Source organism: Lynx canadensis, chromosome A3 (genome assembly GCF_007474595.2).
Source record: "Lynx canadensis isolate LIC74 chromosome A3, mLynCan4.pri.v2, whole genome shotgun sequence".
In the NCBI taxonomy this organism is placed as follows: domain Eukaryota; kingdom Metazoa; phylum Chordata; class Mammalia; order Carnivora; family Felidae; genus Lynx; species Lynx canadensis.
The window spans coordinates 10349487-10366349 of record NC_044305.1 but is presented as its reverse complement, the minus strand read 5'-3'; the positions used below and the strand labels follow the sequence as shown (position 1 = coordinate 10366349).

The 16863-nt window shown below is 51.2% G+C and overlaps 1 protein-coding gene across 1 annotated transcript in view; it reads right to left on the bottom strand.

Moving 5' to 3' along the window:
* Window positions 1-233: 233 nt before the first annotated feature.
* Window positions 234-16863, bottom strand: part of NFATC2 (nuclear factor of activated T cells 2) — a 122210-nt gene continuing 105580 nt past the window's right edge. Inside the window, 1 exon segment of the mRNA XM_030309390.1 lies at window positions 234-4288. Coding sequence (XP_030165250.1) covers window positions 4260-4288 — 29 coding nt within the window. The 3' untranslated portion in view covers window positions 234-4259.

Here is a 16863-nt window from a genome sequence, read left to right as displayed (position 1 = left end):
ACCCTGATGGGAGCAGGGAGAGAAGTGGACAAAGCCAGGTTGACTTCCTGACGCTGCCGCTTTGGGCAAGTGGGTTCTGAGCCCCGGTGCTAGATGGAGGATATAGCATCTTGCCTACCCTCTGGGGCTGAGACCAGGATTAAACCTATACGGGGTATCTGTATGAACTCAAAATATAAAAGGCAAATTTGAGCAGCATCTCTAGAGAAGAAAAGATACACCAAAGCACTCACTGCTTTCAGCTGTTTTATTGCTAAACTATCACGATATAAGCCGTATAAAAATACTTTACATATAGCAAAAATAAACTACATTAAACTGGAGATTAAAAACATTTTGCATAGGAATGTGATGTATTCAAACTTCCTTAACAGTCAAGATTTTTAAAACCTAAGCCTTCCAGCACCACCCTGTTGGAGAGAATTCTGTTTGTTGGAGAACTACTTACGGCATGGTCAACATTTTCTCCCCTCTGAGGGCTGTAGAGGCAATGGGGGTAAGGGAGGTTCTTTGACAAGGTGCTCAGGGTCTAAACTTGTCCCAAGGGCAGTGGCGAAAGCCCGTGCCCTAATGGAAAATGTATCCTTTGCTTCCGACGCGTCCGACCCGGGACGGGGCAGGTGTTTGGGCTGCCGACAGCTGCACGAAGGCAGGGTGTTAAACGTTTTTTCCGACACCCAACATCCCGTCTCCTTTTCAGAGGGGCTCGCTTAGGGACCATCTCCAGCTCACCAATCACAGAAACGTTTATTTTTAAACAAACTGAGTTAAGATGGTGACGTTGGCTATAACTGAAGGTACTCCCGACAGCGGAGGGAAACTGATGTTTGCAATCACAATCCTTTGTGACACTTCTTAAGCATTTAGCTGGAATGCAGGAAAACCCGTGCATTGGCTGGTTTGGCTCCATGAGGTTTAAGGCCTAAGCCCTGGGCTTGGAAGACTGGCGGTTAGGATGTGTTGGGTACCTGCTAAAGGGTCATCCCTCCAAAAAAAAAAAAAAAAAAAAAATGGATGCCGGACCTTGTCAGGAATGTCCCAACCCCCATGCCTCCTGTAAACGTGAACAAAATTGTTAGCCGGACCTCTGACGGTCTTTCAATTGTGAATAGAAAGCACTTGGGAAGCGTTTTTTGACATGAAAACAAACACATTCAGCCTCCCTTTAGTCTGTTGTAACAACCAGAACATATCCGCTTCCAATCTGTCTAAATGTTGCAGCTCCCACGCTGGCCAAGACGGACTTCCTGAGACCGACGTCTTGGCTACTGGATGTAAACGAGAAAGGCCCCATCAGTGCTTTCCAGTTTTTCGAAGGAACCATCCTGATTCATCTAGGGTGTGTCTATGCTGGAAAACTCTGCATGTCCTTTGGATAATGCGTACAGGGGTTACCTAGCGGGATTTGGTCAGCTCTGTAAACGGTAGCCTGCACCCAGGGTTCTGTGAACTTTGCGAAGTCTTTCAGAATCCCGTTACCACACAGGCGGTTTTGTTTTTAACTCACGATCACCTACTAGGCCACTTCTTTGGGGGATCTAAACACTTTACAAGACAGTTCTCCTCCGTGACCAGACGCAGGCTCAGAGGTGAAGTCCGTGTCGTCTCTGGCAACAGATGGTTCCTTTTTCCACAAAGCCATCCCCCTTCTTTCTCCAAAGATGCTTTCTTCTAAGACTCAGGTGACTGATAAACTCTGAGGTGGGTAGTTCTGTGGGGCTTTTTGGGGGGGGGGGGTTGTGGGGGTTTTTTTTGTATTTTTGTTTTGTGTTTTTGCTAGCACGATTCACAAATTTTCAAGGATACATCCTTTCTCTTGGGGTGGGGAGGGGGAGGCGGAAATCCTCAGCATATGTAAAAAGAGACACTTGCAAGAGATTTCAACCATTTATAAATATTTTCTAATTCCAACAGGGGTGTGTGATATTTTCGGGACAGATAAAAAGCATAAAAATACAGGTAAGAAAATAAAATTTAATAACCTACTACTTTGGGTTGCTATTATATATTATCAGGCAGCAGTATTTTTGTACATACAGGAAGACTTGCAAACTCGGGAAATATACTACATTCAGCAACACGGTAGATTCCTGTTAGCAATGCTACATATTTACATTACCTTGGATGTAGCAAGTGCAAACCTCCACCTGAGATCCTTCTCACACGTGCAACACACACATCTTTCCCACTTAGACATCCTTACTTTCTCCTTCTCTGTAGAGGATCCTATTGCCTCTTCCCAGACTGAAAATATTTTGTGAGCAATTCCTCTTGGCAAAATCTCCTCCTGGCATTTGTTCCTGACCAAACTTTCTCGCTAGCTGTCGGTTCCTAATACACATTCTCTCGCCTGTTTATGTCTCAAAACTAATGCTTTTTGCTTCTCTTTCCTTCGCTATTTGGTAGAGTTGTTTATGAAAGGGCTTCCTCTAATATCCAGCCTAGGTGGTCTCAGAAAAAGCTTGTGCGTGCGTTATACACACACACGTACGTGCACAGGTTCGTGCAAGAGTTGGAACTAGCAGGAGGCCCTTTTCACTAACCTAGAAGATTGATGGAAAACGCGTTAGCCCTTGTTCGCCCCATCCAGGCACAATGAAGCACAGCGACTTTGCTATAATAGCAGGAAGGCACTTGGGTAAAACATTCAGATAACTGAGGAAGGCCAATATCCCTCATGTGCAAAGAAAAAAAAAAAAGGGAAATGGTTCCTAGCCAGGTCAAGTGAGAACAGATCTCTCACCAAACACTAACTCTGCCCCAGCGAAGTCCAATGTTGCTGGAGAGACTGCTTTGGGTAAAGCTGCTGGTGTAAGGAAACTTTTCGTGAATTAGGAAGAATTTCACATCCCAGGAGCTCTGTGGCAATTTGCGTTAAAGAGGATTTTGCTAAACTTTGTGCTTGGGGTGGGTGGAAGAGAGGTCCCGGGTTGTTAGGGGGAAAACAAATGCTAGGCCTCGATGAAAAGGTCACACCCTGGGCGTTCTGTCCACTCTCTGGAGCACCAGACCCACCAGGCTGTAGTCACCAAGCCTCACGCTCCTGGAAGAGCTGTTGGGAAGGTTTAACCTCCGGATAACCTTGACTAGGAAGCCAGGGCTTGTAAATGCCACAGGGAGACCTCAACGGCCAGGATTCTCTTCCTACGCTTCTCCCTAGCAGATCTGAGAAATCACGAAGCAGAGCCTTTCGAAGAGCGCCGGGACCTCTGCATTCTGTTGTTGATTACGGGGGAAGAAACCGAATGGCCGAAAACGAGTCCCTGGCTTGTCCCAGGGTGTCCACGGTACATGCAAACAGGAACGCATCTGGGCGATGAGAACCCACCCCTGCGGAGGACTCCAGAGTTTTCTGTGTTTGCAGAAACTGCACCAGAGGAGGCAGACTCATGAGGGCTCGATGTGCGCAGTGGAGACAGAATTTGGGGGCCAATCACCATGCAAGCGGTCCGGGCAGAGCTCTGTCCAACTGCGGACTGCACGTGGGCTGGTTCTCTCCGATGCGGATGCAGGCGGCTAATGTGGACAGGTCTTGGGGACCGAGGGACGCTTGAAAGGGCTTCAGGTAAAGATCACCAATGAACTTTGGGGGCCACAGCCTGCGATGGCGTCCCACGTGGAGTCGAGGCCAGAGGGAACTCTGCCCTTCTCACGGGGGAACCCACTTAGAAAAAGAAATGCTTAGGCCTGCTCATTGCCTCATTTCTCACAATTTAACCAAAATACCTTCACTTTTTTTTTTTTTTTTTGGTGGTTTTAGCTCCTCTTCAATTCCTTCTCAAAATTCAATGCACATGCCTGAGATTGTTGTTCCTCGCTAGTTTACGGGGGAAAAAAAGCACTCTGGCCGTTAGGAAGAAAGCAAGCGAGAGCAGCAGAAAGCCATTAGGTTGCAGGGGTGCGGAGGTGTTCACACTGCAGCCTGCGGTCCCTGCTCGAGTCCGACCGCCTGCTGCAGGAGTGAGGAACTGCTGGCCTGGAGCGAGCCCCACCCTCCAGCCAGCTTTTTGAAGCAGAGGGAAAAAAAATAACGTGTACACGTGTCATAACTTAACGCCGAGTTTTAACAGGCCATCTTGTTAGGGGCCACTTGTGCTTCAGAATGAGAAAACTCAAAAATCAGGCTTTCGCTGTGGCCCAACCGTGGCCAGGAACAGGCGATCCCTAAGGATGACGGTCCGGCTTCCGTTTTTCTTCAGCCCATAAGCCAGACTCTTGGGTCACGTTCCCTTGGTTGCTGTTTGAAAACTCCTTTTCCTTCAAAAGGTACAGGAGGTGTATCTGTGACCTGGAAAAATGAACGCAGGGCTGGGGTTTAATGACACGGCCCACATCTTCCACCCCCCACCCCAGCCCACGCCCTGAGCTCCGGTCAGTCCGTTCTCGGGGCCGTCGCGGCGTGCTGTCTTGTGCAGAATGTGTTTTTTTTTTTTTTGGTCAGCAGGCACTTAAGGACACCATGAAAGTCAACCGAGATGCTCTTTGGGATTTAAAACAAAAATCAAAAAGGCACAGCGTTCTCCCTGGTGTTTACACAGAGAGGTGGCGAGCTCCTTAATCGAGGGTCAGCTTTTTGCCAGAACATGGTCCCGCGTGTGGCCTCCGGGCCAGGAGATGTACAGTAAAGAGAACAGAAGGTGAGAGGCAGTGGAAGGCTCCGAGGGGTCAGATACGGAAGGTGTCTTGCTAATGGCATCTTCTACGTCTGATTTCTGGCGGGAGGTCCTGAAAACTCCTTCCTGATAATTTCATTAACTACAAAAGAAAAGAGAAAGAGAGAGAGAGAGAGGAGGGGCGAGTGAGAGGGCACCAACAACACGGGTCGGATTAGCTTTCTAGAACCTTTAAACAAACAAACCATGCTTTTGTTCTCTCCGATAATACGTTGGACAATTTTTAACGTAAGAAATGCCTTCCTGTGCTTTTTCTGTTTTCCTGGACAGTAATATTTTGTGCTACGGATGTGTTTGCGAAGGGAACTTTAAAACATCGTGGCAGAAATTGAGCTGGGCCCTAGGGCAGGATCTAAGTATGTTCAGGCTCTCTGCTACCACACTCCTTCCGTTATTACAGCATCCGGAAAATACCTACTACGAGACTAAACCATAGTTGACCCACAAAGCATTCAGTTCTCAAAAGAGACTTTTCAAAAGAAAGTAGATGGAGATACCACTGAGAGTAGCCATCAGTGTAGACGACATCTCTCTCAGCACAACCAGAAATTCTGGCCTTACCCCTCCCCCCCCCCCACCACCCATGCTGGCGAAGTGTCCTCTGTCCGAGGGGCTCTGGAAAATTCGGTCACCCCCTCCCCCACAAGGGAACCAGGAATGTAATACCAGCCCCTGACATTAAGAAGAAGCTGGTTCTCTTCTCCCATCTCGGCCCCCTTATCCAGGGCCCCTGTCTCTGTAAGCAAGGCAGGAAGGTCTTAGAATGGGGATCTGGCAAAAAAAAAAAAACAAAAACACAAAACTTTCTTGGTAAAAAGTTGCTCTCTGCAGCAGCCCAGATCCGAGGCAGGGGGTGTGCACAAACCCGAGGGCTATGTACGCCCTTGCCTGTGCGGTGGGATGGGTCGACTGGTCCCAGGGGCAGGAGGAGAGCGGAGAGGAGGGAGACCCCTGTTGGGTGCCTTCGAAGGTTCTTAATCTCCCCTCCCCCGCCTCCTCCCGCAGTCCTCTTCGTGGGTTTCGTCTTTGATTACCTTACTGTAATCCTCCCTGCTTATTTTCTGTTTCTGTTGAGATTTGCTCCAAGACCCCCCACCCCACGCTCAAGCGGAGCCCTCTTCCCAGAAGACCCCTGCGTGGACGAGTCTGCAAGCCCCAGGGAAAGCGCAAAACTTTCCCCAAAAAGCCAACTGCCCTTGAGCTGGAAAAGGCACGCTTGACCTTGGGCTCCCTCACTCCACTGGTAGCGGCGTGACTCTACCTCTCTGTGCCTCGGTTTTCTCCTCTGGTAAGCGGAACCCACGACGTGTATGGCTTAGTCCCTGGTAGGCACTGAGGCCCATGCCTGCCTCCTGGCGCCCGCCTGGCAAATGGTGTTCCATAGCGGCTGGCTCCACTCCCCACACCCCCAGGCTCGGGGTCAGACTCTGAAGGAGTGCTTTGCCTCGGTGGGCTTCGTTTTGTGCTAGAAGCTATTGAGGCACCGCTCCCTGTTCTTCAGGTATGCGCTGAAAGCACGTGCAAGGTGGGAGTTCGGGTTAGCATCCCTTCTCTGCTGCCTCCTTACTTGAATTTGCCTCAGTCTCCCCATCTGTAAATCGGGTCTAAAAACGTCACCTCCCTTCTAGGGTCCTAGAGGAGCTTGGATAAGATCATGCAAGTGATGGACTTATCACAGTGCCCCGTGTCTGGCAGGTGTTGACAGCATGGTGCACATCAGGTATGAGATGTTATACCTACGGAGGTACACGTGCATAGTATTAGCACAGCAAAGCGTGGCCGCGGATCCATTAATAGCTCAGAGGATGAATTCACATTCAGCAAACCAACGTTGTTGACCGGGCACTTACTGTATACCAGGTACTGGCTGAGCTGACTCCCAGGGGCCCTAAAGCAGGAACCCAGCCCACCCTTCTGTGAACCCTGCCCGGGCCTGGTAAGCTGCGAGCCCTTTGTGAGGCAGGCAGGGAGCCACAGGGGAGCAGAATGCCAGGGGGAGGGAGGTGGGGTCAGTGCAGCTTCATGGGAAGCTTTTCAAAGCCCGGATTCTGAAGGGCTTCCTGTTTTCTCAATCTAGGAAACCAGAAGAGTCGATCCTTAATGGAAACTTTCCACAGCCTCGGCTTTCTAAAAATATCTGGTAGGCAGCCATGTTGGCACCACGGCCCTCACTAAAGGGTCGCTCCCCCTCCTCAGAAGGCAGGGGCTGGGCCCGGGGCGGGGGTGGAAGGTAGGCGCCGTGTTCAAGCACAGAGACGCTCTGCCCGCTTCCTGAAAGCTAGAGTCAGGTAGATGCTAATAGCTGCGTCTGGAAAACTCCGGACAGCGTGCACTTAGACCTTCGTGTGGTTGGGGGTGGCGAGGGGGCGGCTGTGGGCCCAGGCCCCGGAGTGAGGCCCACTCAAACCCCGCAGAAACCTCGCTGGCTAGAGGAACCTTCTCTTGCTGAAACCTCAGGGCTGGCTCCCCCGGCTGGGAGCAAGGAGAAAGTTCTAGAGCAGGAGTGCCAGCTGGGTGTTGGCAGGGGCGGCGCCGCCCCCCCCCCCACTTGGGGGACCTCGAGCCCAAGACGTGGAGGGTCTCTCTGCTCCAGAGCCGGGTCTCCTGTCTGCAGGGAGGTCTCCCCTCTGCAGCCACAAGTATTCAAACCAGTTCCCTGATGCCCACCCTGCAACCTCTCCCTGGGTCCTCCCCCGGCTTCTGGGCTGGATGGGACGGGGGGGCTCCTGCCTCAGCCCTGCCGCACCTCCTTCTCCAGCTCTCGTCTCCCTCTGCAGCTCTACCTGCTTAAGGTCTCCCTTACGCAAAACCCCCGCTCTGGGTGCCCCCTGCTTCCCTCGCCAGCCACGCAGGCTTCTACCTGCACTCTGCTGGTAGAGTAGCCCAGCGGCCCCTTTCTCCTCACTCCTGCATTCAAGGCTCTGCTCCCTCTCCTGCTCTGCACTGCATCCCCCCAGTCCTGCCCAGTCTCCTCCAGGTATCCGTTCCAGGCAGTTCACCAGCTAGTGCTTTATGTTCTTGTTCCCCCACGGAACCCTCCGCTTTTAAACAGGGCCTCAGGAAGTGCTCAGTGACACCTTTCTGAGCTTCCTTTCTCTCCTCAAGTGGTAAGTAGCCTAAGGTCCCACAGACAGGCTTCGTCCCCACTCTGAGTGCTGAAACACGGTTCTGTATCAGCCTTCTGCGTTCCATCCAGTCAGTAAATGCTTTGAGCATCTATCCTAGGCCAACTTTTGTATCTTTCCTCCCACCTCTTCCCAAACTGGGCCACACGCATTTCTCCAACAGCCCCTCTCCTCGTCCCAACGCCACCTTTGCACGGAAGCTGTCTCCCACTCCTACCCTCGGGCCCTCACTTCCTCCAGAAGCAAATAGCGAATTCTCACAATGCTTTGCTTGCAACCTCCTAGGCCAGGTTATTTGAGTTTCCTGTGTCCTCAGGGTGCCATGCATAGTGCCATGCATACAGCAGGTACCTAATGTATGCATCTCAGCCCCCCACAGATATCCCACACCACAGCCTAGGTCACTTGGTTTCGAGAAGCTGTCTTTCCTCTGCCCTCCAATTGACAAATGGGTTGCCAATCTGTTACTTGTCTGGAACCTTTTCTCTACAAAAGAATATAAGCCATTCGCATTTATTGAAGGCTGACTGCATGCCACGCACTGTAACAAATGCAAAGTTTTTCTTACGCCAAACCTAGCACTACAACCCTCGCCTCATAGTTGGAGATAGGCAATCCCCTGCCATACCAGGTGATGGAATTGCGATTTGAACTCAAGGCCCATGTATTAACCTGAACCCTAGATGGCTACACAATTGATGAGACCGTACTATTAAGTGCAGAAGTCATCATGTTTTTTCCATGGTCCTGGCGTCCTCAGTGTCGTGTGTGTGTGTGTGTGTGTGTGTGTGTCAGGAAAAGGCGAGGGCAGCCTCTGCGAAGTTAACAGCAGAGAAGGCCATATGCTGAGTGGTTAAGGCGGTCATTGAGTATCACTTTCTCAGAACAGAATTGAGGCTAATGGTGTCGCCTCTACCACAGGCAGCCCTGACCTTTTATCACCCCTAGCGCGAGGCGCCGTGATGAAAACATTGATGAACGTGTACAACCTCAGGGTGATTTCTAAGCCTGACACCTAAGGCTGAAACCAGAAAGGAAAAGATCGACAGATGTAAGTATATTATAATTATATATTTTTCTCTTTAAAACTCTGAAAAATCAAGCAGAGAGAATAAAAATAAAACACTTCTAATAAAGGGCTGTTGGCATAAAAAGAATATGAGGGATCATCAAACTTCTTCTGTAAAGGGCCAGACAAAAATATTTGCAGTGCTATGGGCCCCCTACTCAACTACCCAGCTCTGCCCTGTAGTGTGAAAGCAGCCATAGACAGTATGTGAGCAAACGGACATGGCTGTGTGCCAATAAAACTTTATTCGCCACAACAGACCGGGGGCCAGATCTGAACAGGCCAGTTGCCAACTGGTGTGAGACTTAGTGTACCAGCCCCTAGTATATACCATGGCAGAGCAGTGTTTTTTCACCTACTTTTTTTTTTAGGGGGGGAGGGGAATAAAGCCAATGCCTCTTACTTGTGCTGTTCCTCAAACAACCCTAGGTGTTTATGTCTACAAACTTGGATTTCTCTTAGCATCCCACTGTGCCCTAGGAATGTTACGATTCCCTTGAAGGGCCAGACACCTGCAATACTGACTTTCATTCAGCTGAGCTCAGAGGTTCTCAAACTTTACCTTGCAGCACAGCTGCTCAGAGGTGCATGTAGAAAACCACATGGATATACACGGTAGGTGTAATTTAAAAGCCCGTCAAGGGTAACTTTGACTCTGGGCCTTTTCCCCTTAATTGCTGACTTTGGAACTTAATTCCCCGAAAAAGCAACAACAGGAAGGAGTGGAGAGACCCCCCTCCTGTTTCTCTCCCCAAAGCCTCAAGCATGTTTTCTCAAATCTGGTTAGATCATGTGAGTGCCCACAAGAGTCTGGGGGCCAGCCACAAAGGCCACAGCCACTCCTCGAGCTTGGACAGGAATGGGGGAGGCTGCATTCTCTAGGCCAGAGAGTCTAAGAGCCAGGATAGGGGCAGGGTCCACTCACTACCCTTCTTCATCCCGCAGCGCTTGGCCGAATCTCCTCTCGAGACCCATGCTTGGGGCAAGGAGGCTGGACCAGGAAGCCCGTGACGTGTGCTCTGGGTGATTCTGTCCCAACTGCCGTGAGGTAAAGCTGCTGGGACAGCTGAGGGTGAGCACCCGGCCTCTTCCCCACTAGCATGTGGAAAAGGGCTGAGCAGGCAAGGTGGCCCTTGGCCCTTCTCCTGTGACGCTGATCTCAAAACTGAAATGATCTGTCCTCTAAGAACAAAACTCTTTTTCGCTCTGCTTTTTGCTGGCTCAGGAACTTTCCAGCCACCTCTGTGTGCTCTGGGGGAACAGTGAAGAGCTTTCCAGATGGGCCAGGCCAGACTTTAGACTCAGCGAAAAAGACAAAAAAAACCTTTGACAGGCCTGAAGCCCAAAGCCTTGGGTGGGGTCTGAGAGGTACAGGATAGTAAATCCCCCAGGGGCCCTGGACATCAGAGCCAGCTTGCCAAAGTTCCCAGGCCCCTGTAAGGTCAGAAGCATTGCCAAGTGCTAATACCAGGGAGGGAAGAAACACGCTTTAAAAAGGCCCCTTCAGGACTCTGAGAAGTGGTTTACACTGTCCACACTGACATTTTAGCTGCATTTTTGTCACCCTGAGTCCCGGATCCGAAGCCCTCGGGAGGGAGTCTGGCACCTGGTATTCAGCAAATGTTCCCTGATGGCATTGTTGCCTTTGTGGACAGTGTTTGATAGTTGCTGTTGGAGAATGTGCCAGAGAAACACCCCCCCCCCAATACCCCTTTCATGCCGCTACTAGGAAGTGTCAGCATGTCTTATCAGCAGAGCCCATCCCTCCAGAATGTCCAGGCCACTGTGTGTGCTGATGGGCGTGGCAGTGAATTTGGGTGCGTTTTCAGAACAGCTTGCAGAACAGCTGCTCAGAGGTGTATATAGAAAGCCACATGGACATACACGGTAGGTGTAATTTAAAAGCCCGTGTGATGCCGCCATGAACTTCTGGGCCTGGCCTTGATGGAATGAACCTACTTTATCTGACCAGGGAACCCTTCAGAAGCCACAGCCCGATGAGCCAGGGAGATGTCAGGAGGCACGTAACCAACAACACCACCGGCTGACTTCTGGTGAGTGTACTTCGTGTGCTGAATCGAATCGGCATGTGCACAGCATTCGGTCACAGCAACAGCATCTAAACAGCCGAGGCACAGAAAGGTAAAGCAACAGCCTCACCGTCCCAGGGGGACTCTACATTCACAGAGCGTCCTGCCCCCTGTGCTGTAAAGTCTGCGTGAGTTACCAGGCTCTTCTACGCAGGCCCAGAATCCAAAGTCAACTGAGGTATAGATCCACTGCTTGAAGCTACATCAGGGGCTCTGCTGAGTTCAGTGGGAAAACCACAGCTCTATCCTGGACCAAGCACAGTACCCTCCGAGAGCAGCTTCCCGGGGCTTCTGATCTACCTTCCCCGTCTTGTTCCCCAATGCAGAGAGTCTTACTTAACTGGATACACCAAGCAACATGTACAAAACCAAAAAGGAGCTGGTCCAGTGCAGGAGCAGAACTCTCAGAGGTGGGAAGGTGGCCTTGCTATACTCTTCCTGGGAGGGGGTGATGGGGCCCCTGGGAGAACATGCAAATTCCCAGGGCCTCCTCTCCTCTCTCTCCTCCCCACCCCATCCGTGAGCTCCAGCCTCCCAGACCAGCTCAGGGATGGACCCCAGGGGTGTCCCCTTACAGAGCGATGGGGTCTAGCCTGCAGGAAGTGGTGTCTGTGAGGACGGTTGGAAAAGATTTCTTCTACTAAAAGTAATTCAGGTTAAGGAAACACACAGCTGGAAAACAAAAGGAGAAGCAGAAGAGGTCAATTACCTTTGACTTTGATTTCTCGGATCAAAGATCACAGTCATTCTGTTTCATAATATGTTTTGTATCCAGCTAAGGTGTGTGTCTATCAGCTCTGAAAAAGATTGGCAAAATCATTTTTGAGAAGAAAAAAAAAAAAATCACCTTTGCCCTCTATTACACTCCGAACTCACGTTAATATCATCCGTTTAATGGGTAGCTCTTCACCTAGGGCCAACTCAGAACCCAGGACAGAATTTAACCCTCCGGCTGTAGTTTAAGCCCACATTCTGTATCCTCCTAAAACCACTGTGCCGGAATTAACCCCAAACCAGTGTAGTAGTCACTGAGAGGAGGGACTTAGTGCCAAGAAATGAGGGTCCCTGAGATCAAAGGGCACCCGCGAGGTGATGGCGTTTTGTTTTGTTTTTTCTAAGCTAGACAAAACAGCCCTGCCTCCTGCAGGCCACGGAGCTGCGAATCAGGGCCGACTGAAGAGAGAAAAACGTACACGCTAGCTTCTGCAGCAAAGAACGTCAGAATTACACGAGGAATCGATTCAAACGTAACCCTCCTTCAGGCTTTTCTACGTGCTAAATTTGACTCGTTTCCTTCTTACAAGTGATAGAACCTCAGTGCGCATGCAAATTCGTAAGACTGCACATTTTCTTCCTGTTTTTTTTTTTTTTTTTTTTTTTTTGGTTGACAGTGAAAAAAAGTTCCTATTTTTATAGCTCCTGCCCAGTCAGCACACGGAGGGCCCTTAAAAGGGGGTGGTGATGAGTGTACATTACAAGCAATAAACTCCCCCTCTACAGCAGTTTTCCAATCACTTGTTCTCTTAATCCCCTTTAAAAAGTGGCAGAGTAAAAGACCAGGGTCCGTTTCGCCTGCACTTAGAAATGTTTTCTGGGATGAATTTCTTACAACTTTTACTAGCTGTAGCTTTATCAGCATCGTTGGGCAAACCAGGATGCTCTTTCAGAGGCGAGGCACAGACTCCCGGAAATCTCCCCTTCAAGGTGGAGAACCCTCAAATAATGAGAGCTTTCCGGCAGGGCTGTAGTTAACGGGGCTGAACTCCCCCAGGCTGGGCTCCATTCGGGTTGGCTGGGTTGGGGTTAGGCACAGCAGAAAATAACCAGCTCCTCCAGTGCAGTTGCTGTGAACAGTTTGGACCCTGCGTTTCAGGCCACTTCCCATCTACTCCCCAAAATTCCGGGTGGCCATGGCCCCAGCAGCAGTTTCCTCACTGGATTGCCTTAGCTCCAGTGCACGGTGGCTTGTTCACCCCAAGAGCAAAAGGCATCGTCAGACCATTCATTCGAGGCCTTAAAATACCATCTGTATCCCAACAGTGGTCAAATTAATGTCTTCAGCCCAGACCTCACCCTTGACCTTCAGACTTTGCCATCTAACTACCCACTGGGCATCCCAAACTGAATATGGCCAAAGCCGATTTCCTGATTCTCACACCTGCCCTCCCTGCCCCCCACCACTTGTTCCCATCATAAGAAACCTCACTCTCTTCTTCAGGTTGTTCAGACCAATCTCGGTCACCGTTCACATCCCTCCGTATGCAAATGCTTCTGGGTTTACCTTTGAACTAGATCTGGGAACCAGCAGCCCCTACCACCTCCTGTCTTGATCACTACATCGGCCGCTCCCCTGTGTCCCTGACCCGGTGCTGGGATCCCTGGTCTCTGCCCAAGAACTGGTGGCACTGAAGGCACAGCAGTTGGTCAGTCGTTACTCCCAGAAAAACCTTAGGTGCTCTAAGGGCCAACAGGTTCCACTCTATCCATCTACACTCAGTAGACATCAAGTGCCACGCACAGGTCCAAGGTCACATGCTTGGAGCAGCGAGCCCAGTCTAGGGGGGAGCCCCGGGGACCATGCCTTTAAGTCCAGCCAGCCAGTACCCAAGAAGCAAGCCCTGCTCTGACTCTGCTCCCCAGCCCTCATCAAGAGTGTTCAGAGAATTTATAAAGCATTCACCTAACTGGTTTGCAGCCTTTTGAGGTACAGCTTCCTGTTTAGTCATGAAGTTTCACTCTTTCACGGCCTGTTTCTTGGTGCAAGGCAGAGGCGACAAGAGGAGAGGAAGGGCCTATTTCCATTCAACTAAGACCCCAACCTCAGCTCAAGACCCAGCCACCCACTTCCCCGCCAGCCATCTCTGGGGATTGGTGGTACAACACTCATTGCTCAGGTCAGGTTAGCGAGGCACAGAAAGATGGAGAGGTTTGTCCAGGACCGGGCCCCTGCACTGGGCAGAGCTCAATAAAACCCCAGCTTCATGGGCCTTAGGCCCAGGCTAAGTTGGGAGATGATCAGGCTGTCTTGGGAGCTGGGTGAAAATGCAGACTGGTGTCAGAAGCCCTTGGAAAAACACTCTGCCAGTGACAGCCATGCAAGTCTCCTGGCCCCTTGCTGAGCCACAGAATGGGAATAACAATACCTTCTTGGCAAGGATTCTGTGAGGATTAAATAAGATGTTCTACCTGGTCTGTTGGCAGGTATTTATAAGCTCTGCGATATGGCCCCTAAAGAAGACCCATGGAAGAGTAAGAGGGAAGGGTGAGAAAGGGGACAGAGGCCAGGCCAAAGCATCCTCTCTAATAACCAAGAATAGGATCCTGTTTCCCTCCGCGGTTCACGAGGAAGTAGGTTCCTTTGATCGGCATGGCTGCTCTGGCCAGTTGTAATATGAAGGTGGATGGCAAGAGAGGCAGCCATGTTTAGAGTTACCTGGGTGACACCTACACCCTCCCCCCCCCCCCCCCCGCAAAGCCAAGGAGAGCAGCCTCTGGTCCTAGAATCATTGCCCCATTGTGTGGTCTTTTATGAGGCTACAGCTGAAGACCTACACAGCGATGTTGCATTTTTACAACACTAGGCATAAAGCGGTGAATCCTTCCACTGGTGCTGTGGATTAGATGATCACTGAAGACAGGGATTGGAAGTGCTTCCCTTATTAATCAACACTGATAATTAATGTGCAAGCATATGGTATCGACGGATAAAGTGCAAAAACACAGACGGGAAAATGTGTCATCTCGCCAAATTATACAACTAACGTCCAGCCTCCTGAAAGCTCAGGCACGCGTCTCTAAGGGGGATGGAAGTAGATGGGAAGATCCGCGTGCACCTGTGTCATGCAGCTGACGGGACTCCGAGAACGGCCCAAGGTGCATGCAGTCTGCTGGCTCTACGATGAAAACACTGATGTCCCTCCCAACCACAGTCGAAACTGCTACCACCTTATCCCCTTTTCCACGTTTCCCGTGATTACGCATCCGCTTACAGTCTAGGGAACGACGACTTGGGACTTTCTCTAAGCTACGCTGCCCTAGGAGAAAGGACTCACCAACTGTAGAAACTCAAGCCTGAGCTGGGTTTGCCCCTTCTGCCCAGTCCTTTTCTCTAATTCAGCAGAATTTTCTTCTGATTTCATGCAGCTACGTTGCACCTCTCCTGGCGAGCAACCACACGGCTTCTAAGGTAGCAACCACAGGCAAGAAAGCATTCTAAACAAACCACGGCTTGCTTCCTTGTCGTCCTGCCATTTCATCATGCCTGGACCCCAAACCTCTGCTGAGAGGCATCAGCCACAAAGCAAGCGTTGCAAAATACGTTGTTGCCAAAACAGAAGCAAAAGAAAGGCGCCGGTTGCTACATCCAGTGGAGATTCGGGAAAGAAATGGCGCTCCAAACCCACAAATGAGCCTGTGACCGCCAATGAGATGATAAAACAAATACTTAATTGTTCGGGAAGCCATTTTTCTCTCTGGGGGTTGAAGGAATTAACCAAACACTCATGTCAAGACATTTGAGTGCGTTTCTCCTTGCCGATGTGTGAGAGTTGGGATGGAGGCCGGGGAGACAGGTTAGCAGGTGGAATCCCGGAGAGGCAGGAAGCCCCTCCGTCCTGGGCCACTTTCCTCACGACACACAATGGCCTAACCCAGCCCCCAGGGGGACACCCCTACATACATCCACACATTTCCAAAGCCCAGCAGAAGCCCATGTCCCGTAAGGAGGCACCCTCCCCCTTCACACTCCCCCCCTCCACGATACCTTCCCATCATTTGGCACGTTTTGTCTTTAAATCCACCCCCAGAAGATTTCCCACCACATCTGCCTCCCTCTAGCCCGCAGCCTGGGTTAGCGTAAGATTTGACTGACCTACAGACCGACCGCCTGGGGGCGTAGGCCTGGCCCCAGGTTCATGGGCAAGCCCTCACCTGGGACCCAGCCCTGGGCAAGCCCACCTGCCTTGGAGAGGGAGAGGGCAAGCGCAGGGCCAAGAACCCTCCACCTTCCTGGTTCAGCCAAGGGCCTGTGGGGCGAGGAACGGCAAGATAAATCAGGGACCCCCCCCCCCACCCCGGACCATTCAGTCTACTCCTTCCAGAATCAAAAAAGCTACTAGCTTTTGGAAAGAAATTTCACCAGGTCGGACCAAACCCAGTCCTGAATGTCTCCGGGTGAGATTCACAGGCCTGGTATGGGGAACTTGTTGCTGTCAACACAAAGGCTGTCCGAGGGACCAGAAAGGACTGTGTGTGTGTGACGTTATTCCAGGTGTCCCTAAGACACATGTGGACAGAACTCCAACTCCTGACTCATCCCCTTATCAAACCTGTCACCTCCAGGCCCAGCCGTGAACTCAGTTGTGTCCCCCAAATGGCTATGTTGTGGTGCTAACCCTCGACGTGATGGTATCCGGACATGGGGCCTTTGGGGGTGACCAGAGTCGATGAAGTGATCAGGGTGGGGCCCCCATGATGGGATTAGTGCCCTCATCAGAAGAGACGCCAGAGAATTCGTGCGCTCGCCCTCCGCCCTGTGCCGGCCCAGTGAGAAGGTGCCCGTCCCAAGAGGGCTGTCACCAGAACCCCACCTCGCTGGCTCCCCGATCGCGGACTTCCAGACTCTAAACAGTGAGAAAATTAATGGCAGCCGAGCTCAGATACGCCCACAAGCCCTGTGCTGCCAGAGCACCTGCCTCTCTGATGCCTCCATTTACGCTCACACGGCAGGCATCCGCCAGCGAAGCGGCCAAGGTTAAGTGACTTGCCCGAGGTCAAAGGACTTTTCCAAGGCCACACGGCTGGTCCGCAGCAGGATTTGAACAAGGAGCAGACGCTGATGCTATGGCCCCAACGTTCCCACTACCACCACACCTTTATGCGGTCTGGGTCTGGGGCCGGGAGGCCCC